We start from the raw sequence: 23,787 nt of genomic DNA, 5'->3' as shown, positions 1-23,787 counted from the left end.
TCAGTGGCAGAACCAAGGTTCGCGCCTGCAGAGTCCTAGCTTGTGCCCCCTACTACTCCCCACTACAGCCTCTTGAGTTCCCAAGTCCCCACCCTACCCCTAGTTTTGAGTACCTCTAGGAAATGGATCATGCCTTAGTCCTCTGTATGTCCAGCACTAGCTCAGGCCTCAGTTTGTGAAAAGCTGACTGAATGACAGAAGTGTCTTACACTACCATATTATTGCTCCAATCAAGGCCAATCTTTGATGATGATGATGATGATTATGATAATGATAATAACAACAACAACTTAAATTTTGTGAAGATATACTCTGTTCAGGAGGAATTTAAAAATGGTAGAAATGTGGGTCTGAGAGCCTTAGGAAACTTTGCATCATTCACTTGAACAACTAGTGTTAGAACACCAACTAGATGCCAGGCCTTGTAGGTGATGGTGGTGATGATAGTGCTGGCCCCCCAGACCCCTGGGCAGAGGTACACATTTGGGATGCATTCATTCATTCATCTATTCAACAAATTTGTCAAACGTTTACTCCTCACCACACATTGTTCTGGGAATAAAATGGTAAATAAAGCACACATATCTATCCCCATACAGGGTATTTGAAGCCATGGGCTTAGATGGGAAGATGAAAAGGAGAGAGCCAAGGATGGAGCCTGAACACCGGTTAAGGAATGAGTGAAGGCAGGGTTATCTCTGAGGAAGCTTGAAAAGGAACATTCAGAACAAATCTGACTTCATTTCATTTCTTTTACTTTAACCTTTGTAGTCTGTTGCTTTTGCTACAAATTAAGAATGTTGTCTATGGCCTGAAATATACAGGCTAGCCCATTTTCTAGGCTCTGACCTTTACAAGTATAACACTTTTCCGTCCATGTAGAGGTAAAAAGTTGCAGAATAGAGAATAACACTTGTCTTGCTGGAGATTTATAGGAACATTGTGGCAGGACTTACCTGGACAACTGCAAGAACAAAGGATTTTGGCACAGCACTGAGAAGTCTGTAGCAATGTTTGCAGCAACGAACCACACCCCCTCCCCTTTTAGTATAAAAGAATCCTGAATTCTAACCTGGCGAAGATAGTTCTTTGGGACACTAGTCCATCATCTTCCTGGTTTGCTGGCTTTCCAAACAAAATCTCTGTTTCTTGCCCCAACAATCCGTCTCTCCACTTATTGGTCAGTTGTTCAGTGAGCAGTGCAAGCTTGGACTTGGTGACAGTGGAGAACCAGAACCCAGTGTTGTCCTGAAACCAAGAGGGAAGCGTTTTAAGAAGAGAGCCTGAGGGGGCAGAGGTCATGTAAAAGAAGGGTTGGGGTGCCAGTGGATGGCATTCCCCCTCTTAAGGGCAATTGCTGCTCTGCCTGGATTCTGTGTGGGAAATAAACAATCCTATGATACAGTTATGAAATGCAGAAAATCAACAAAGTAAGTTGGAAGGATATATATTATGTGTGTCTTTCCTTGACCTTTGAAAATTCCACAAATCTTTCCCTTTTATCTTTGACCTAACTAGTTAATATTAAGGTGAGAACATGGATGATATTTTTAGGTTTTTCTTCAGGAAGGATTTACATTTTAAACTAGACAATAATTTAGCCCAGGTGAAAACAGTCTGCTGGTAAAAACTTCAGCTATTGGGGGGGGGGGTGCTGCATCCCTGAAGCTACAGTTCTAAGTGTTCACTGTTGGGCTGCTGTTCATTTCCTTCCCCTGCCCTTCCACAGGGTGAAAAGAAGGAAGGCCCTCACCCTGGGTTAAATCCAGGAACAAACTCTGTAATTAAAAGTGCCCACTCTCTCTATTCACATCTGCTTTCATTACCCCTCTTCTGGCCTCCTCTTTCCTCTCAGTCTACCCCAGGCTTGATTCATCATTGTCTTTGCTCCCCAGCACTAGACCTAGGAGTCGAGCAAACTTTGTTGGAATTGAAACAAATGAACCAGATGGGGCCTGGGCCCTGGGTAAAGGTCGGCTATAAAGCAGGCTGTCATTGCCAGGAACTTTCGTGCTTCAGTGAGTGTGTGTGTGTCTGTGTGAGGCTGGATGGGTGGAGCACTCACACCCACTGGTTCAGGGCCCTGTGGGACACAGTAAGACCCAACCCCAAGGAATTGACAAAACCAAGATTTCTTCCAAGTGGGAAAAGTCCACGGAGGAGGCCATAATGGAATGTAAGCAGAAGGTGAGATGCCTGGCAAGGGTGACAGATGGCTTCCTGAGATCCTTTCCCTCAACCGCGTGTGTTTGGGAGCCTTTCCTAGAGCAGCACCAGCCTCAAGTCCAACTACCGCCGTCACCACCGCATACACACACTCCAGTCCATTTGCACCCCAAGGCGTCAATAAGAGGTGACGAGATTCGGTACGGGAGCCTCCCGCCTCCCAGTGGCCCCGCCCCACTCCGCCCAGGCCCCGCCCCGCCCGCCCCGGGCCCCTCCCCATCCCGCCCAGGCGCGCCCGTCGCGGTCGCTGCCTGTGCCGGCTCAGGGCAGCCCCGCACCCGGCACTTGAAGGAGCGAAGAAGCTATTTTTGTAGCGAGGGGCTCCATCTGGCCCAGCCATGGACCGGAAGGTGGCCCGAGAATTCCGACACAAGGTCAGAGCTGCTAGGGGCCCCTTAAGCGCCCAGGACCCCGGAGTCTGGGGCAGGGTGGGTGGAAGATGAACAACCACAGCACCACCCCAACCTTTCCCAGCCGGATCTATGGGCTCTGCGTGGGCTGGGACCGGAGGGTCTTGGTTGCCAGCAGGGTTCCTCAGTAAAATGAGGGAGGAGCACTGGGACTGTAAAAAAAACCCCTAAACTGGTCTCCTGAAAGTGTCCTTTCTCCTGCCCTCCAGGACTGGGACTTCTCTGGGGTTAGAATTCCTTCTATTCTTGGCCTGAGACAGATATTTCTCTGAGATGCCACATAGTGGGCAAATCCCCCTCCCTCCTAGTGCTGCCAGCTCTGGGCTGCTGGAGTGGGTAGAGAAGGCCTGAGAGGTGAGGACTGGTGGGGAGGGGAACTGGACGTCTCTCTCTGTCCTTTGACCTCAGAATTCTAGTTAGAAACACTTCAGGCAGCCCCGTCCCCACTTAAGGGCATTTCTTAGGGCCTGAAAAGCAGCTGGGGAACTGGTGCTGGCCAGGGGGCAGTGGGAGGAAGGGAGGAGGTTCTGGGAATCGGCCATATTCTTTAGGCACTCCCTTGTTGTGTCCCAGTGAGGCGCCTCACTGGTGGCCCAGGATCCTCAGAGACCATCACTGAAAGCTACTGGATTTCACCCAGGCTTTCCAAAGCTGTTTCCAGAACTGTGCAAGAGTCACTGAGGCCCTGAGGCCAAAGAAGATCATTTGAAGAGCCCCAGCAGTCCTCCCCACCAGGCCTGAGGATGCCTCAGAGCCCAAGGGTGAAGCCAGGGATATCTGGAGCTACCCACAGGCCCCTCCTGAGGGACAGGTGACTGCCTTAAGGCCCTCACAGAGCCCAGAGGGGTCTTTAGACGAAGCCAAACCCCTTCCCAGGACTGAGGGGCAGAGCTCAAGAAGGCAAGATCGAGATTCTTAGCCCCTCTACCACAGAGAGGCCCTGGGGAGCCCGAGGAGCCCGCCAGTGTAGGGGCCACAGGGGCGAAGGGCCAAGGGCTTGGGGCTAGGGGCCAATGGTCAGTTCACTTAAGAAACGTATTTTGAGCACCTGCTCTGTGCCAGACCCAGTCTGTGCCCTCAAACTGCTGGTCATATGGGCCAGAGGCAGACCCTACACTAATAACTACTCATGGCTGGGTGCTGATTGTTGGGATCGAGGTTTGGTGGGAGCACAGGGGGCAGCTCATACTGATAGAAGTCTTCTAAAAAGGAGGCCTTGGGATCCCCGGGAAGAGAGATAATCAGAAGTTCAAGCAGGAGTATGGGGCTGGTGAATAGCAAGGGGACTGTGAGACAGTGTTCACCAGCACATGCTGTTGCAAAGGGATGTGAGGGGAGAAATTTCAGCCTCTGAGGACATTTGGTGAGTGTTGATTTCAGGCAACCCACTTGGAAGGAGCACATCCTCCTGTCCCCCACCCCAAGAAGACTCAGGCTTGAATTTCAGTTTCCTGCCCCTGGGCTGAAAGTAATGTTGGGTCCTCTTTTGCCTTCTCCCTATGGGGTACTTCTCTTTGCTTCTTTGAGAAAATTATTTCTAGGGTCCCTGGTGGCTGACTCAGCCCCTGGATTAGCTCCTGTTCCTCCTCCCCGGGCCACACAGACTCCAAAGGGCCTCAGGCCTCTGTGTTTCCACTGTTCTGCTCTTCCTCATTGCAAGAGTCATTACCTATTAATGCTCCTGTGTGTGCAGGCAGGGCAGGCGGGGCATGATGAGCAAGGCCTGGGCTGGACTTTGTGCCCTGCTGCTTTGGAGGCCGCAGCAGCCTTCCCCTCCCAGGTTGGAGATCATCTAGGAACTGGGGAGAGAGGATGAAGCAGCAGAGGAGAGAGATGAGGGCACACAGGCATACTGGGTGAAATTTATAGCTTGCTGTTGATTGCTTTCTAGATGTCCCTTCCTTGGTGCTTTAGAACATATTTACCCCTTGGGAATGGTTTGTAATCTAAATCCTTAGTCGTTGTAGGTAACATTAAAGGTAGTGTGTTGTCACGGAATGGGCTATGTGACCTGGAGCAAGTTATTAACCTGTCTGTGCCTGAGTTCTCCAATTTGTTAAATGAGAATAACAATAATATTTAACTAGTAAGTTTATTGTGAGTGCTGGATGAGAGCTACACATGTGTAAGGAGCTTAAATAGACCCTGGCCTTTATAGTGAGTCCTCAGAAAATATCCACTGTTGTTATCTATTATCTGGAGTTAGACAAAACTGGGGTCAAATCCAGTCCTGTCACTCGCTGCCAGTGAGACCTTGGGCAAGTCACTTAATCTTTCTGAGTTTTAGGTTCCTCAGCTGTGAGATGAGATTCATAGTACTTATCTTACGGGAGAGATGGGATTAAGTAGGAATTCAAGTCCTGACTACTCTGGGCATATAGTCATCATTTGGTAAATGGCCACGCTGTTCCTAGTTGATGCCTGCAGAGTGTCCTGTTGGATGAGGCAACAGAGTCGAGGCTACTGAGTGGAGTCTGTCCTCTGTACTTGTGCAGTTTCCCCAAGGCCACCAGCAGCACTTGCAGGCCCTTCCTGGTCACAGCCTTGGGCCAGGATACCAAGGCGAGGGGACGGGGCATCAGAAACTAAGGCTTCTGCCTCAGAGAACCAGCTTTTTAAAACAAGGCTTCCCCTCTGCTCACTGTACCTGCACTTTGCAGGAACTTGGTTACTCATTTGTTCAAAAAGGATTTATTACCTGTTCAGCAGTCATGCATTTATGGATATCTGTGGTGTACCTGCCTGAGGCTAGGCATCTGGCAGGAGGGTCTGTGGGAATAAATAAGAAGATCAGAAAGAGCCCCTGCCTTCTAGGGATCTGCTAATCATTCATTCATGCATATGCTATAGATACTGACTGAGATAATAATATATGCCAGGCAGTACTCTAACCATTGAATAACAACGCAAAGTCTCTGCCCTCTTAGAGAGCACATTCTAGTGGGGAAGACAGACAGTTAACGAGTGAACCAATGAAAGTATCACATAATGCCAAGTAGTTATGAATGCTATGAGGTGAGGGGATAGGGAGTAACAAAGTGGTACTTTATATAGGGCAGTCAGGAAGGCCTCTGAAGAGGTGCTATTTGAACAGAGACTTAGAAGAAGGAAGGGAAGGAGCCACGAGGATATATGCAGAAGAGCATTCCAGGAAGAGGGAACAGCAAGTGCAAAGGCCCTGAGGCAAGTATATGCTTGCCTTCTTTATGAACAGCAAGTAGAATGATGTTTCTGAGAGAAATTACAGAATGAAGAGTGGTGGGAGATGGATCAGAGGGATACTGGAGACCTAATAGGCCTCTCTCAGGATTTGGGGCTTTGTTCTAAGTGAGAGAAGCCAGCATGGAAGTGACATAACTTACATTTAAAAAGGATTGCTCTGACTGCTGGTAGAGAATAGACTGAGAGGGCCAAAGTTAGGACGCTCCTGCAGTAGCCCAGGCTGGGGGGAGGAGGGGGTTGGACTAGGTGGAGTGGCCAGATCCAGGATACATGAATGTTTTAGGTTGCAGATGCCTTTTCGACCTTCAGGTAGTGAAGTGACTGAGAAAGCCAGTAGCTGTGGGAGTGTGAGAATCAGGGGAGAGTTCTGTGCTGGGGATAAGCCTCAGTGAGTCCTTGGGGTATAAATGATATTTAAACCTCAGAGACAGATGAGGTCATTTAGGGAAACCAGCAGATGGAGAGAAGACTCAGGACAGAGCCCAGGGCATCCCAACCTGTAGAGGAGAGGAAGGCGAAAAAGAACAGCAAGACAGGAGAACAGCGAAAGGAAGGAGTGATCAGCTGGGGCAAGCACTGGGTCAAAGTCTACCAACTAATTAGCAGGACACAAGTCTCTTAAAAAGATGGAGGATAATAAAACAAGACTCAAATAAACCCAGTACTTTCTCGAATGCATGCTGTGAAGGCCTGGGTCGAAGTGGAGCTAGATCCATTCATCCCACCAACATTTATGGATGGTCCACTCTCTCCCAGCTTCTGAGAACAAAGAATTTGTATTTATCTAGTCTTACTTAGTTTTATTTAACAGACACTTAGAACTTGGTGCTTTCCAGGCATTGTTCTAAGTATTTGCCAATTATTAACTTAGTGAATAATAAAAAAAAAAATTTCAATCCCTCATAGAAGGATGAAATCCTATGAGATAACTTTATCCCCATTTTACAGATGAGGAAACTGAAGCACAGAGAGGTACAGACCCCAGTGGGGAAAGGCCTGTGGCCTTGCCCTCCACATTCCCCCAGGCCTGTGTTGGGACCACATTTAGATTAGTAGGGAGACAGGTAGGTGAAGAAAGAAAGTCTGGCGCAGCTCGGTGGGTCCCCTAGCAGAGGTGGGAACAAAGTGCTGTCATGTGCACAGAGAATGACAGGACAGGCTTTGTGAGGGAGCCTGAGGAAACGCTTGACCTAGGAGAGCTGGCATTTGAGGAGACTTAAAGGTGGAGGAAGAGGTCGCAGAGAAGAAGTACTGCTGGTACCACCAGTACCAACAGCTAATGTTCCACACCAGCCAGGGGCACAGCAGGAAGCAGGGGGCTCATCCAAATGGGAGACAAGAGTTTTATGAAGGGACTGCCTACGAGGAGGGGCAGGGATGGGTGAACTGACAAGGTGTGGTAACACAGCCTGAGGGGGACAGCAGCAGGAAGCCAGGGGGTCCTGAGGGGCAGGGGGGAGGGGGTTCCCAGAACCAGGGAGAGCCAAGCTGCAGAGAGACACCAGTCAGGCGTGACAGCCTCGGGTGAGGGCGCCTGCACCACGGTGGTCCAGCACTGAGGGACCTGGGCAATCAGAACCCCATTCCCTTTCTCCTCGGGCCCTCTCACCACCCAACTGGCTGCACACAGCAGGAAGCAGAGGACAGGGAGCCCAGGCAAAGCTTCCTGGGACACAAAACTGGATGGAGAAGACTAGGTTTGGGGTCTGGAGGCAAAAAGGAAGAGATCTAGCACACATTTTAGAGCCCTTGAAATTTCGGGGCCCTGGGCACTATTCTAAGTACTTTACAGACGCTCACTCATTTGATCCCCACCACGGCCTGGGGAGGGCAGATGTCACCCAGCGGAACAACATACATTATTTAATTTGCTTCTTGCTCTGTTTCTCTGTCTTTGGCTGAGTGCAGGCATGGAGTTGAATTTGCATGAGCTGAAGGTTATGAGCTTCCCCTGTGCTGCTGTCTTGTGGGTCAGTCCATGGGAGGAAGGTAGGGAGATGAGGCTGGACAAGACTCAAAGCCAAAGCCTGAATTTGCCCCCAATGCCCCACACGAGAGGCCTGAACCTTGTGAGGTGGAGAGGTGTGTGCCTCTCACCCAGAGAAGCCCACAACAGAGCACAGAGAATGCTGATGCAGGGATGCGGGAATCGATGTGGTAAAGAGACCCCACCACACACAGTTATTTACAGATGGTGGGCTCCTTAGGGTTTCTGTGCCTGTCATGAAGAGGGATGCAAGAAAAGGAAAAGCTTTCTAAATCTAGCTGGAGAAAGAAGACATGGTATCTTGCACACAATTGGTGCACAATAAATGTGTATTGGACAAATGCAAACAAGAAAGTTCATGAGGTAGTTTGGAAAAAGAAAAAAAAGTAGGGGTTTTGGAGCCAGGCATAGGGTGGAGTCTCTTCTCTGCCACTTCTCTGAGCCTTGATTTCCTCATCTGTCAAATGGGGATAATAACATCCATCCCCCTCAGAGGGTTGTTGGGAGGTTAAGGATAATACAAACAGAGTTCTTCAGACATGGTGGACAGTATGTAAGCCAAGTCTGGCCTGAATGAGGAAGCCAGGAAAAAAGGGCCTCAGGCTGGGAGGTCAATGAGGAGGCTCTGGGCTGGGCATGGTCAGGAAAGACTCTGCAAGAGGGGCTTGGATTCCCCTTAAATGAGGGCAAGGATCAAATGGGAGAAGGCAGGGAAGACCATCTTGTGTGGGTCTGGGACTGGAACTGAGCCAAGAGGAGACAGATCCAGGAGGCTGTGTACTAAGGAGTGATGGGAAAGTGACTCAGGATTGGGCCCAGAGGATGGAAGGAAGGCTCTAGACTAAGGCAGCTGGAGTTCATTCATCATTTGGCAGGCAGCACCGAGCACTGTGCACATGTGCATGGCATGGCAACAATCAAACACCTGCTGTGTGCCAGGTGTGTTACAGGTACCTGGGCACAAGATTTTGGTACAAAGTGCCCTAGAGCAGGGCTCCCAGAAGTTGATCCTTGGGGTGGTGCTGGGCAGACCCTCCTGGGGAGTTTGTTTCAACCAAGATTCCAGGAGGAGGGGATACCCTATAAGTTTTAAAAATATTTAAAAAGTGAAAATTGAATTACGGTGATGTTACTGCATGTTTAGGCTTCCAGAGAAAGTTCCATCCCTCCCAACTGTTTTTCTTGGGGCCTTTAAACCTAAAGAGTGAGGTGTGAGTTTGTTTCCACTCAGGTGTGGTCAAAGAACAAAACAGAGCTGTTATCCCTGAGTCTCTTCAGAGACACTCCCGGATGGGGCATGGTCAGGTCACAAGACTACCACCATTTTGATTTATCATTTAGATTTGTATTTAAAGAGCATTCTACATAAAATTGGACATATTTTCCCAGATGTTATGGTATGTGGATAATTTTTCAGGAGGATGAGTTCAGTTTATGGGGGTAGATGGGACATTCTGAGTGAGGATGGGGAGGTTTCAATGTGTTGGAGGAAGGGTCTGTTCAGCTGCAGCCTGAGTCCCACTTAGGAAATGATGGACATGACCCTGGAAGAGCGGGTAAGGGCAGAACTGAAGACCAGGATTGGAGTGACCTAACTGGTGAGAGTGGGTGGATATCAGGGTAAAGAGCTGAACTTTGTGGGCTGCCTTAGAAGGAGGACTGGTAGGATGTGGTTTCTGAGTGGGGGCTCTGGATGCCATGATCAGCATTGGACAGCTGCCCACAAGAACCAGGAGCCCAGGACCCCCGGAAACAGGCTCTTTCCACAAACAGCACCTCCAGGTGATCTGTGCCTGACCCAGGAAGGCAGAAAAGCAGAATCCTAGGTTCTAACGTTGGAAATTGCCTTCCACTCCCACTTTCCACCCAGTGCTGTCTACCGAGGACACTGCCTCACTTCTTACATTTAATAATGCAACAAGAGGCATTTCTGCAAGGAGGGGTGCGAGCGAGCTTCAGTCTTACGGCCTCAGCCAATAAGAGATTCTCTCTCCTATTCTTTATCTTGTGTCACCCCCCCCCCACGGCTGGAACTGGGCTAGAAGCCCTTTGGTCAGCGTGTCCTCACTGCAACCAGAGCAGATGAGGTTTTTATGCTTCTAGAGAGCAGAACATCTGCGGCTCCAAGAGTCATCCCAAAGATGTTCTTTTCCCTTGCTCATTATGGACCAAGCCAACAGTGCAGAGGTGAGAGATGGAGATTAGAGATACAGGAGATCATCTTGCAAGCAAAGGGTTTGAAATTTTGGCTCAAAGAGGCCTTGCAATTTTTTTCCCTGAAAGGCCTGACTTGGGTGGAGACCAGAAATCTGCACTCTGTACCCCCTGCTCAGGCCAGAAATCTCCAGGGTGGCTGGGCCCACTATGTCCTCTCTGTATTGGGAGGGACAAAGTTCCAGCCTTCTAGAACCCTTAAGACACCCACAGAAAGAAGCAAAGTTGCTCCGGCCCTCCTCTGAGGACTGATCAGGTGGGAGCTTGCAGCTTCCAGTAGCGGCTTCTCCCTTTGTGGGCTGAGGACCACGCTGTTGGGCCTGGGGGCTGGAAGAGGGCAGGGCCCTAGGATCCCTTGAGTCTCCACCCTGCCTTCTTACTCAGTCTTGGGCTAAAGAGAGAGCTAAGGTTATAATGCATAGAGATTCACACTGAGCTGCTCCAGGGGTGGAATTCAGGGCTTCTGGCCCACCAGCTCCCCTGGGATTGAGGTGCTACTGAAACAGCTCTTGACCCCGACCCTGGACTCCAGCCATTGACGTCAGTGAAGTTGAAATAATGTAACCTGACTCTCCCCCTGGTGTTGGGGTGGGAGAGAGACATACAGGGACCTGGGGAGGGGAAGGAGTGGCCAGAAGTCAGGGCCAGCCCAGGACTGGACAGGGAAGAATTCAATGGTAGGGTGCGTGGCGGGTGGGATGTGCTATCTGAACGAATGGCCTAAATCCTTTCTGAAAGCAGTTATCCGGCACTACAGCCACCATCAGGTAAGACAATGGGCTTCTTCCAGACCGGGCAGCCAACATTAGTGTAGCCAACGTAATGGCATAGCCATGGAGGTGATCCACAGCACGGCTGCATCGCTGTCACGTGGTGGTCACATGTATGATATGTGTGTGCACACGCATCACCCCTCCTGGGGGCAAGGCTCAGCCGGACCTCATGTGGATGCGTAGAGGTACTCCTGTGACCATATCGGGGTGGTCTCCACAGTCTGATGTGTTGGAGACAGAGGGCCAACCTGGCCTCTGGCTCTCCTCCTCTTCTCACAACCCTGAGGAGATACTGAGGTGGTCCCCCCGCAGTGGCCTTCCTCTCCCTGGGATCTGCTGGTGGGGTGCTGGCCCGGAGATGAAATTCTGCCCTTGGGTTTTTCCAGGTGGATTTTCTGATTGAAAATGATGCAGAAAAGGACTATCTCTATGATGTGTTGCGGATGTACCACCAGTAAGTATGCTGGGTCCGGCTCCTGTGGACCAGCCTGGGTACCTCTGTCTTCAGGGAGCCCTGGGATGGGTTGTTCTGAGACAGAAGAATCTCCCCCTCCCATCCTGGAAAGCTCAGGGAGGCAGAAGCTGAGTGCTCAGTCATTCCTGGGAATCAAATGAATATGCCATTCACTTGTCTCAGCAAATATTTACACAAATGCTGTGCTGCTCTGTACTAGGGGCTGGGGGTACATGTGTGAGCAAGACACACAGGTTGCTACCCTCAGGTTGCTGACAGTCTGATGGGGGAGGCTGTCAAGTAGCCACACATGTTGAGCCAGTAGTGTGACTGCTGGGATAGGACAGGAAATGCCAGCTGGCCCCAGCGCCAGCATCGGATGTCTGCTATCACTCACCTTTTTGATCCATTCAGCAACATTTTTAAGCTCCTGCCACTGGCTGGGCGCCATGCAGAATCTGGAGATGAGCAAGATCTACCTTCTTTCCTCAGCTAACTCATGGCCTAGTGTGGGGAGATGGGCAGACACCACAAACACAAGGAACTCTAATACAAGTTCCAGGAAAATAACTGCTAAGTAGAGGTTAACAGCAGGAATATGAAGAACGGAGTTTTCACTAACTGCAGGGGCAGGACCAAGAAGGCTTGAGCTAGGTTTTGAAGGGTAAGAAGGATTTGACAGGTGGAAATATCAGGGGAGGACACTCCAGGACGAGAGCTCAACATTAGCAATGGCGCAGAGACGTAGAAGTCCAGGGTGAGACTGGGAAGTGACAGGTAATCTGGGGAGTAGAACTCGGGCACACAGAGGTCATAAACAGCCACTAGCCACTAGGCACTTCCACGGGGACAGATTGTGGAGGCCCTGAGCTTACCAAGGAGGATGGGCTGTGTCCTCTGGGCAGTGGGGAGCCATCGAAGGGTTCTGAGAAGTTGAGTGACGGACATTTCAAAACAAGATGAGCTGAGAGTAAGCATTTGGCTGGAGAAGTGCCAGCCAAATGCTGAGGGTCTGAACAGTGTGAGGAGAAGGCTTGTGAGAGAGAATGTGAGGGGAGAATTCCCAGAGCTCAGCTGCAGCTCCGAAGCGGGAAACCAGGGGATGAGAGAGTTCACCACCACTCACATAGGTCTCCTGACTGGCAAGATGCTGGGCTTTTTGAATCCTGGCTTGATTTCATCTGCAGAATGGGTTAACAACCCCTACCTCCCCAGTTTCCTTGGGTTACTTACATGGGAGAACAAACCCTTCTGAAGCATCTGGCCCAGAGTTAGGGGCCCTGGCTTTTCAGGAGACTTCTCAATTCCAGGGCCTGGTGGGTAATGACCCATCGCTGGACTGCTTCCCCTGGGGATCCTGAGTCTCAGAGGTCATGGCTGTGGGTGAGGCTGCATGGTCCCCATGTCTCCGCAGGACCATGGACGTGGCCGTGCTTGTGGGAGACCTGAAGCTGGTCATCAACGAGCCCAGCCGCCTGCCCCTGTTTGACGCCATCAGGCCTCTGATCCCACTGAAGCACCAGGTGGAGTACGACCAGCTGACCCCCCGGCGCTCCAGGTGTGAAGGGAGCCAGAGGCTGGAGGCAGGGGTGGGGGGTGTCACCGTGGGATAGACAGGGCCGGGCAGCGATGGCTGTCAGGCCAGATTTGGGCCGTCGCCGGCCCCTCTTCCCACTGCAGGAAGCTGAAGGAGGTGCGTCTGGACCGGCTGCATCCCGAAGGCCTTGGCCTCAGCGTACGTGGCGGCCTGGAGTTCGGCTGTGGGCTCTTCATCTCCCACCTCATCAAAGGCGGCCAGGCAGACAGTGTCGGGCTCCAGGTGAGCGAGCAGAGTCCAGGGGGTCGGGGGCGGTGGGAGGGAAGGTCCTCAGGATTCTTGCCTCCTCCTCACTCACTTACTCGGCTGTATGGTGTCACGTGGTCACCTCACCCTCCTGAGCCTTTGAGAGAGGAAAAGGCTGGTGTATCCTGACAGGTTGTCCTCAGGCCCGTAGAAATCAGGCCTCAGGCACTTGCCTCTTAATTCTTGAGTGGAGCTGAGAACCTAGCTCCCAGCTGCTGCTACCGTCACTGCACTGCATCTCACCTCCCTTACACCGGAAGGAGGAGCATGGTTATGTCCTGGCACCTGAAGCTCTGGACACAGAGCCTTCTCCCTGGAAGGGAAAAGGAAACTCTTGCTCAGTGAGGTGCTCCAGAGCATAAACTGTGTGGCCAGAATGTCATGGTTTTGCTGTTCATTAGCTGTGTGACGTTAGTGAAATGACTTAACCCTTGCCTCAGTTTCCTCATCTGTAAAATGGGATGATGATAATACTACCTACCTCATCAGGTTGTTACGAGGGAATAAATGAATTCATATTACAAAGGACTTGTACCAGTGCCTGGCACGTAAATGCTGTGTGTTTGTTAAGCAAGCAGAGAGGGAGATGTAATAAACACATATAACGTGCCAGGGAACATGCTCACAACGAGCCCTCATTGTAAGCCTGGGCTGTATCATCCCCATTTTACAGAGTTGATTGAAGATCAGGGACTGGAGTCACACAGCTAGTAAGTGGCAGTGTTAGGATTTGAACTCAGGTCTCCTGACTGCCAAGCCCAGGGATCTCTCTTCAGCACCCCAGGGCCCCTCCCTTGGGGTCTCCACACCTCAGTGTCTGAGCAGAGATGGGCAGACCTCCAGGTCTCGTCCTGCAAGAGCCCAGAGCTGTGTTTTAATATGTCCAGATAAAAGAGGCCCTCCCACCCCCTCCCAGAACTTCTAGCATGCTTGTTATCAGCATCCCAATCTGGGCTGCCAAGCCAGGGGCTTCAGGGGGCCCGCAGGCTGATGGTACAAGACACGGTGGAGTGGGAGGTGGAAACTGGGAGCTGACAGACATCGCTTTGTTCTAAATCCTTGTCTCATGGCTCGCTGGTAGCGTCTGAAATTTCAGCCCCTTCATTATTCCTCTCCTGTGCTGCACATTTTCCAGCCCAGAAACACAGCCAGAGAAAAAACATAATGAGCTCCTCTCTTGGCGTCAGCGGGGCCCTATTTTTCCAGGGTGAGCCCTCCTCTTAGGACGAGCATTTCTCAACGATGCCTCCATGATTTAGGGCATTGGGACATTTTAATGAAACTCAGAGTTTTACCTTCCTGCCTGTTTCTCAGGCTTATGAGTTATCGACTGTTTCTAAGGTTGATGGGCTCATCTCTCCTTTGTGCCGCTGTCCCTCAGATCGTCATTTCACTGTGGCCCTTGGACAAAGGGCCTTTTGCAGGGCTCCACGTGGGAGCGAGAGGGACAGGAAAGCTGATTCTGTAACCTGAGCCGGGGGCTGTGTGGGAATCTTTCCACTGGAGTCCCTGGTAGGTTCCCTTTAGGAACAAGACAGGAAGCTTCACTCAGAGGAGCTTGGGAAAAACGTCTGCCTCCATTCACCTGTCGGGGGTTCATGTTTCTGGAGAGATCTCATGCCTGAGGGAGGCTGGGAGAAGATTCAAGAAGGCAGGGGAAGGCCATGTACAAACACAGCCTGGCTGGACTGAAGGCCCTGGGGACTTAACCTGGAGGCTGGGCCCTGAGTGAGGGGCTTGGACCCAGCCCTGGGACTCCATCTCTGCTCTCGTCCCCCTCCTGGAGTTATTTTAGATGTTGGTCCAAGTGCATCCTGTCTGAAACCACACCCTCTGCCCTGCGTAGGGCGGCCCGCACTGCACAACCTGCTGTACGGTCCAGGGCTTGAGAATGATTCTGTGAGCTGATACAGCTGTGGTGCTGCAGTTGTAACAGGGACGGGACAGCCTGCTCCGTGGGGTGGGGTGGGACAAAGACCAGGGAAGAGCTGCTTGAATCTGGGCAGAGGGTTGTTCTTTGCATGGATTCCAGAACCTGATGGTGCCCCAGTAGGTGAACGGGACACAGAATGAGGGTAGAGACTCCTGACTTCTACTCCCAGCTTCCTCTGTGCCCCTTGCCCCCATCTTCTTCCCCCTATCTGTAAAATGGGCAGGCAGGCTGCAGGGAAGTGCCACCTGCCCAGGGATCCCTCAGGCTGATGGAGGGTGGGTTGCAAGTGACAAGGCACTGGGTACATATGGAGGTTTATTCTGAAGGAAGGCATGGCCACATTCCCTTTCCTGAAGAGCAGGCCTGGGGCATCTGGCCTTGAGCCTGCCCAACTACCTGATGCTTCCTCAACCTGGTGCAAGTTCTCTCTGTCTGTGGCCAAGGTAGGGGACGAGATCGTCCGGATCAATGGGTATTCCATCTCCTCCTGCACCCACGAGGAGGTCATCAACCTCATCCGCACCAAGAAGACTGTGTCCATCAAAGTGAGGCGTGAGTGAGGCCAGGGCAGGGGGTGCTGCCGGTGGGAGGGGATGGAGCAGGCAGCAGGGTACCCTGCTCCTGCGGGAGGAAGGGAGGGCAGAGAAGCCACCCTAACCCCTAACCACCACGCCTTTCTCCCACAGACATCGGCCTGATCCCTGTGAAGAGGTGAGCAGGAGCCTCCTCTGCAGGCAGACTCTTCCCTGTGGGCTCAGGGTCCTGGGATCAGCCTGGGGTCTGGCCAGCTCGACCCCCAGGCCAGTGATGGTGAAGACTCCAAATGGAGCAGATTTGGATTTGGGGCCTGGACCCTCAAACATCTCTCCCTAATGACCCCCCTTCTACTTTCCCTTCCCATCAGCTCTCCTGATGAGCCCCTCAAGTGGCAGTACGTGGATCAGTTTGTGTCAGAATCCGGGGTAAGGGTCAGGACCACTCGTTACGGGGTCTGGATGGGGTGGTCTTTAAGGAGGGGCAGCCAGTCCTGAAGGAAGTCTTGCTCTAGGGAAGTGCCCTCAGAGGCTTCACACAGACCCCAGGGCATTCAGAATGCCCCTGTGGATGGTGGGCCCTCAGTTGGCCCAGCTGGTGCAGACACACATCCCTAGGGACAGAATGGTGATCAGGCTCATGTAGGGACAGCAGTGCTCACCCTGGGTCATTATGAATGCAAGAGGCCTCTTGCACATGTGTGGACACCCACAACCTTATCCTCTCCCTCCCCCAGGGCGGGCGGAGCAGCCTGGGCTTCCCTGGAAGTCGGGAAAACAAAGAGAAGAAGGTCTTCATCAGCCTGGTGGGCTCCCGGGGCCTTGGCTGCAGGTGGGTGGCAGATACACCACAGGGCTCACTCATGGCCAGCGGACCCCAGTAGACCCCTCACACGCTCCCCTTTCTCACTGCTGCTTCTGACTTTTGTCCACTAGAAATGACACTTCTTGGTGCCTGATTTTTCCTCTGCACCTCACAACAGCCCTGTAGGGCTAGAGGGACAGCTCTAACAGGCCCAATATAGATGAGGTAACTGAGACCCAAAGGCAGTGCCATGTCCCTTTGTTGAGCCCTTGAGTCATACAAAAGGAGCCTGTCCAGCTGGTCATCTCTTGTCACAGTTCCCTTATCATTTACTACCTCGTGGGCTTCCTTTAGAGGCAGCCAGGGAATTACAGACAGGCATTGGGCCTCAGGGGGCATTCGTTCTTGCTAAACACATAGGTGCTACAGTTACAGATCTAGGTTCCAGGCCCTTCTCTGCCACCTATGAGCTCTCGAACCTTGGACAAGTTACTTAACCACTCCGAGTCTCAGATTCTCCCTCTGTAAATCAGAGGTAATAGCACACACATCACAAGGTTGTTGTGAGGAAGAATGAGATGACAGAAGTGAAGCACCAAGCTTCGTCCTGGCAGGTAGGAAGCAGTTCATAAATGTTAGCTGTTATTTTTTAAGTTATTCTTCTTATTTCCATTCAGTCACATTTACTCAACACTTTTCTGCCAAGCATAAGTGATAAAACTTCCCTCCTTTCTAAGAAATGACAGCTTAATATAGAAACCAACCACATAAATAGTTACAGGATAGAGTGAAAAGGACTGTAATGGAGCTCCATTCCGGGTTGGACATGGCAAATAGGTTTTCTACCCTGTGCTATCTCTAGTCAGTTTGTGGTGGCTGCCTGGAGTACATTTTGAAAAGAACTCTAAGACTGTATCTAGGCTTGGTGGGAAAGAGTGCTGTGATCGATGAGTGATGTCTGCCACAGATCTGGGAAGAGGGAGTAACAGTATAAGTGCGATCCTTGCTGTTGGTGTTTTAAGAGCACTAGGGAGGGAGCAACTGGCTTACTCTTGGAATAGAATAAGGAGTTTGGTTAAAACCTGGTAAAGGAGATAGCATTTGAGCCTTAAGGAATGCATAGGTAAGTGATAGAAAGAAGAAACAGCATATGTGATATATTAGGTGAGAAATTGGGTAGGATTGGATAGGTTATTGCTACAGTGAAATGGGTCTGGACAAGTAGACAGAGGCTGAAGAGGTAGATGGCAGAGGGTCTTGGCTATTGAGCTCCTGGGTGACCTGTACACCCAGGCACTGGACACACAGGCAGAGGGGGCAGGACACTGAGAATGAGAAAGTGCTAAGGAGCTGAGGCTCACCTACATTTCCCATCTCTTCCACAGCATTTCCAGCGGCCCTACCCAGAAACCCGGCATTTTCATCAGCCACGTGAAGCCTGGCTCCCTGTCTGCCGAAGTGGGGCTGGAGGTGAGTGAGCCTAGCCTGTCCCTATGGGGTCCCGGTGTGGTGTGGGGTCAGACAGGGATGGAGGCACATGTCTTCCCACACAGCCCTCTCTCAGCAGTCACTGGCTGATGATTCCTACTAACCCTCCAAGGGAAAATTCCACAGAGGAGGTGACATTTGAGCTTTTCTACAGTTCTTCTCTGGCTCTGACAGCTTTTGGTCCTGAGCTTGCGAACGTGGTAATAATCAGAATTGGCATGCATTGAGTGCTTACTGGATCGGACATTATTCTAAACCCTTTAAAATTTATGAGAACTTGGAGAAGTAGATAATATTGTCAACCTCATTTTACAGATGAGGAAACTAAAACCCAGAGAAAATACGTGATTTTTCCAAGATCATGTACCTAGGATGACAAGACTGGGATTCAAACCTAGGTGGTCTGATGCTGGAGCTAAAACTCTTAACCTCTACTTTGAACAAGTTATTTCCTCTTCTTGTGCTTCAATTTCCTTTCCTGTAAGATGGGGGCAAAAGCCTTCCTTCTAGGGTCATATGTGGATTAAATGAATTAATACATATGCTTAGAACATAATGAGGGTTCAATTAATGTTAGCTATTATACTAGTCATTATTATGACTCCACACAGCATCTACTGTATGAGAAGCTTAAATGCTCCTATGCCTACAAACTGAGTTTTTAAAGTAAATGTCATGAATTCAGCCAAAGGAATGAACCTCTAATAGTGTAATACTTGATAGCTGATAAAAGAGATATGGGGTGGAGGGGCCCTGGGAGGACCCCAAGGGAGTACTGCTCCTCAGGAAGAGTTGAGGTGCAGCCAATTGAAGACCTAATGTCTGAGGCTGGCCTCCAGGGGGAGCCCTTCCAACACACTGAGTACACAGACAGTGTAAACACGCTGATCTTTCTCTGTTTCTCCACCAGACAGGGGATCAGATTGTCGAAGTCAATGGCATCGACTTCTCCAACCTGGACCACAAGGAGGTGAGATGTGGGTTTTTTACCTGCTGGCCATGATCCTCTCTGACTTCCTTTTCTCGCCCCCCTCCCACTTGCCACAGTGTCTGAAACTTTCTATGCTCCCCAGAGGCCTTGACCACTCTAGTCTGTCAGGCCTCAGCTGACTGTCCGCTTATCCCCACAGGCCGTGAATGTGCTGAAGAGTAGCCGCAGCCTGACCATCTCCATCGTAGCTGGAGCTGTAAGTCCAGAATGAGCTGGTGGGGGCCCCAAGACCCGTGACCTGCAACCCAGCTGCTCAGACCCCTGATCTCTGCCACACACTCCTGGGAAGGTTCAAGGGGTCTCCTTCCCTGAAGCTCTGACAGCAGAGGGATCGGATCTCTGCAAAGCCAGAAGTTTGGGTCAGAGAGAGCAGGAGCTACAGTACCTGACCCAGGGCGGGCCATGGCGATGAGAGGACAACCCGCATCTTGACCCCCCAGAGCCATGGCAGTGGACTCCTAGGTTCCCAAGGGACTGAGCAAGGGGCATCTTTTCTCCCCACGAGGGCCGGGAGCTGTTCATGACAGACCGGGAGCGGCTGGCAGAGATACGGCAGCGCGAGCTGCAGCGGCAGGAGCTTCTGATGCAGAAGCGGCTGGCGATGGAATCCAACAAGATCCTCCAGGAGCAGCAGGAGATGGAGCGGCAGTGAGTGTGGCCAGCTAGGCTGCCCCGTCCCTGCCTTCCCGGACCACCGTACCACCCCACCCGCCTTGCTTCCTGCCCACTGCATCCTGTGCTGAATTCATCCTCTCCCCACAAGGCCTATCCTCAGACCAGATGTATTCATTGGTGGTCAGTGGAAGCATGCTCTGCCTCCAGACCACCGGGCTCCTCCCTCCTTGTCAAGGAGAGCCCCAGATTTCCAAGACCCAGGAATATGGAAAAGGAAGATGCTACTAGAAGTAGCCAACATTTGTCAAGTACCAACCATGTGGCTCTCATTTTATTAGGGCCTTGTTTATATGCCTTAACTTAATTCCCATAATTCCCATAGCTCTGGGAGATAGGTGGTATTAACCCATTTTACAGGTTAGGGGACCGAGACTCAGAGAGGTTACACAATCAGATGTGGCCAAGCTGTGGAATTAACACCCAGGCAGTTTCACTGCTTTATGATGAAAAGAACCACCCCCCTCTTCCTGAGAGTGGCTGGGATGATGATTGGGAGAATAAATGGGGCAAGCAATTCGTAAGTCAAAAACTATTGTCAAACTCCCAATCCAGGTACATTCTAGGAGCATAAGAATTTAGGAAAGGAAGGCAGCCAGGATCTTTCTGTCTCCCCATCACAGAACTAGCCTGGTGAACCACCCTGGGTGGTACCTCCACCCATTACCCTGGCATTGGTTAGCAGCCCCAGCTTTGCCCCTGGGGTCTGGGGCCACTCCTCTGGGAGGATCTCTCACAGTCACTTTATCTTAGTGTTTAGAAGGGGCTGCATGGAGTGTGGCCTGCATCAAACTGCCTCTTGGTTCCCACAACACAGAATCTCTGCTCAGCAGTAACAAACAAAACAATGCAAGAGCCCGGGGCCCAGATTTTTTTGGACCCGCTTTCCCAGCATCCAAATCTGGTCTCCAGGCATCCTTGGAAGGGAGCCTGGAAGAAATATTTAAAACTTTTCTCAAATCAGTGATTAGCCACAAGGAAGAGTTAATGTCTCTGGCATAGATTCCAACATGCCAATCTGCATTTGTGTTTCAGAAGGAAAAAGGAAATTGCCCAGAAGGCAGCAGAGGAAAATGAGAGATACCGGAAGGAGATGGAACAGTGAGTGCCTTGGCCCCATGTGTCTGTACACACACGTCTGTGTGTGGACGTGAGTGTGCTCTTAGGAGTACGGCCCGCCAGGGGCCACTTCCAAGCCCAGTTTACCTGGCCCACTTATCTTTATTTGTAGCCATTCCATAATCCTAGTAAAACCCATCATATTAGGGTACCTGGAGCACGGTCTTGTAATGGCCGGGTTGGTGCTGACACTCGGTTTAGAATACGAGTGCCAAGAACTTGTTTTCTCCACTCCAGCTAGAACCATGTGGCTCCTCCCCAGGGTGGTTGGGTTCCTCGATAGGCAGCAGGCGGGCTTGCAAAGGTTGTGACTCTAGTCACAGGCATGGGGGTCTTTTTTTAGGATCGTGGAGGAGGAAGAGAAGTTTAAGAAGCAATGGGAAGAAGACTGGGGCTCAAAGGAACAGCTGCGCTCATCTAAAACCATCACTGCTGAGGTGCATCCAGTACCCCTTCGCAAGCCAAAGTGTATGTGTCATGTGCTGGGGGGAGGGGGCTTCCCTCTGGGGCCTGGGGTGTCTGGACAGAGATACAGATCTCCCTCCACTCACCACCACTTGCCCAGGTGAATAGACTGTGTCTTTCTTCATGGAGGGGCAGCCATGTGCCAAGGGCTGTCTGCCAGGGCATTGGGTGGGATCTGCCTGCCCTCCTTGTCCCGGAGGCCTGCTGCCAGTCTCTCCCTCATGACACACACTCAGGCAGGCAGACCCTCCCCGTGCCCTTGGACTGCTGAAGAGGGACTGAGGAGCTGTGGCAAAAGTGAACTGCTCATGGGATTGTCATCTTAGTTCGCTGGGTGTCGTGTCCTCTTCCCACCTGGTTCTAACTGGGACTGGGGTAAAACAGCAGTAAGAAAAAGTAGAAGGGGTTCACATGAGAAAAGAACTTTGGTGGTCCAAAGCTGATGGGCAACTGTGGGATGAGCTTACCTGAAGTGCCCCAGCGTATGGACCGCAGTCATGCCACTCCAAGGATGGAGTCGAGGAGAGGACTGCATGGCACCTTCCAGCCACCAAACTGCTATCATCCTGGGACTAGCCTCTACCGTTCTCATCTCCTATTTCATCTCTCCTATGTTCTCACCTCCACTTTGTCAGGCTTCCATCATCCGCTCCTCAGTACACCTGCTCTCAACCCAACTCCCAAGATGTCTCTTCAAGGGGCAGCTCATACCACCAGGGCCAGGAGGGGTGCTCCATCTCAGTGCTTCTTCAGTGGGCTAGTGGTGGGGATCCAGGAGCAAGGCAGCTTGGAGGCTGTGGCAGTCACAGGTTCAGGATGCCTGGTTGGGCCATTACTCTGACTTTACAGCTGTTTTGATTTGTACTTGACCCGGGGCAGATTCTACTTCAGCTGATTGTGCTCAGCTCACCTGGGAACCTCTAGACAAGGGGCAGATCTGCACCTGAGAACCAAGGTTCCCCACTTATGCTGTGCAGCAGCCATTTGGGATCCCATGATGGGATCTGGCCCCAACTTTGGATCATACCAAGCCCTAGAGGGACATCAGCTTGCCAACACAGGCCACTTGCGTCAACGAAGAGGCATAGGGCATCTGCATGGTTCCGTGTCACCCCTCCCTGGTGGAGGGCAAGCAGCTCCCAGCACATTCCTTGCTGGCACTGGGGCTCAGTGTCATCTCAGGGTCCTCTCCCAAGGACAAAGCACGCTCTCATCAGCTGCTCCCATGACATTTAGTATTAGTTGAGGATGCAGCCAGAGCTAAATTCCCAGTGAATAATCTGTGTTTTAGACAGGGAGCTAATATGCTCTTATGAATGAAATAGGAGCTTTCAAAGGAGAGAAATCGATTTTAATTGCTTCTCATGAAAGTAAACCCAGTCAATTTAGTACCTTCCTAGAAATTGGGTCTTGGCTTCAGAGCAAACACACCCTCTTAGGAACTGTAAAAAATAGAAACTCTTTCTCTAGCTGCCTACTTATTTAGCGCTTTTAAACCAAATCAAGCTTCTTGAATAAAAGGAGCAAGAACTTTCCCTTTGCTCCAGATATAAATGTTTTCTAAGGGAACGTTGCAAAGTGTGTGATTGATGGCTGGAGTCTGTCAGCCTGAGCTCAGGCAGCTGCTGCCTCCATCCATCTCCATTCGCATCGGCAATTTAATTCTACTTTGGAGATAAGTCAGGAAATGCTGGAAGGCCTCTGAGCCAGCTCCATTCCTGCCTTTCTGCCCATTCCTGGGAGGCTGGAATGGTCTCAGCCGTGTTGAGCCATCAGGTCTAGGCGGCAGCCAGCCTCCCAGTCCTCAACTTGGGGGTCCGTTCAGCTGACAGATTAGACCTAACTCAGATGTCTGTGCCTGTGTGGCCCCCCGTATTTCTGAACAGACAAAGAGTTGGAGCCTCTCTTGCCTGGAAATGAAGCCATTCATACTAATGACACAGGTGGGACTGGCTGCTCCCTTCCCCACCACCTGTCCCAGGGGCTCTGCCTGCCCACCCATGACCCACCCAGCAGAACCCCAACATTGCACTGAGCGCTTAAAGTCAGGACACACTGTCACAGAGGCCCCAGAATAGTTTTCCTTAGCTAAAGCAGTGTTAGAGGGGAGAGGAGTAAAGACCCCAGAGCTGGAAGGAGGCTTGAGAGATAAAGAAGTTGAAATAAGAGATTTCCAGCCTTCTTTCCCCATCATGGACTCCGTCTCTGAGCTCCCACCCCCCTTAGGCCCCATGGTTTGGAAGCTGAGTTTTTTCCAACCAAGTGATTAAGTAATAATTTCTACTTAATGTTCATTGTTTCTGTTTATTGTTCTGTTAAGCAGTCCCTCTTGATAGCAAGAAAGCATTAGTGTTCCATTGTTGAGTAAATGTAAGCCGGGCCAAATGCAAAAGAACTTACAGCCTTTTCATAGGTTAATGGGCAAATTCTTCTAATTAATATTTTGAAATATTAATAAGCAGCTCACAGCAGACACAAATACTACCTTCCAGGGTCTCAGGGAGGCCAGAGCCCAGGTCAGAAACCACTGGAAAGGATGGTTTGCTATTCTCCATGTTATGCAAAATTCGTATCTTCCTAACCACATGTACCTCTTTACCCCTTGGGATCTCCTTACCTCCTTAGGATCCCCAACTTCCATCTGCTGCCCAC

General features: G+C 51.1%; 1 protein-coding gene across 1 annotated transcript in view; it reads left to right on the top strand.

Annotated features, from left to right (window-relative positions):
- Positions 1 to 2,519: 2,519 nt before the first annotated feature.
- The window catches only part of USH1C (USH1 protein network component harmonin), a 44,849-nt gene continuing 23,581 nt past the window's right edge, over positions 2,520 to 23,787 (top strand). Inside the window, exons 1-14 of the mRNA XM_072970795.1 lie at positions 2,520 to 2,600; positions 11,219 to 11,286; positions 12,701 to 12,844; positions 12,967 to 13,105; positions 15,506 to 15,614; positions 15,749 to 15,773; positions 15,967 to 16,024; positions 16,333 to 16,427; positions 17,786 to 17,870; positions 18,799 to 18,858; positions 19,019 to 19,075; positions 19,385 to 19,527; positions 20,587 to 20,652; positions 21,014 to 21,138. Coding sequence (XP_072826896.1) covers positions 2,565 to 2,600; positions 11,219 to 11,286; positions 12,701 to 12,844; positions 12,967 to 13,105; positions 15,506 to 15,614; positions 15,749 to 15,773; positions 15,967 to 16,024; positions 16,333 to 16,427; positions 17,786 to 17,870; positions 18,799 to 18,858; positions 19,019 to 19,075; positions 19,385 to 19,527; positions 20,587 to 20,652; positions 21,014 to 21,138 — 1,210 coding nt within the window. The 5' untranslated portion in view covers positions 2,520 to 2,564. The remainder of the gene's footprint in view (positions 2,601 to 11,218; positions 11,287 to 12,700; positions 12,845 to 12,966; positions 13,106 to 15,505; positions 15,615 to 15,748; positions 15,774 to 15,966; positions 16,025 to 16,332; positions 16,428 to 17,785; positions 17,871 to 18,798; positions 18,859 to 19,018; positions 19,076 to 19,384; positions 19,528 to 20,586; positions 20,653 to 21,013; positions 21,139 to 23,787) is intronic.

This window comes from Vicugna pacos, chromosome 10, assembly GCF_048564905.1.
Source record: "Vicugna pacos chromosome 10, VicPac4, whole genome shotgun sequence".
Classification (NCBI taxonomy): Eukaryota; Metazoa; Chordata; class Mammalia; order Artiodactyla; family Camelidae; genus Vicugna; species Vicugna pacos.
The sequence above is the reverse complement of the archived record's forward strand: the minus strand, read 5'-3'. Positions and strand labels throughout refer to the sequence as shown.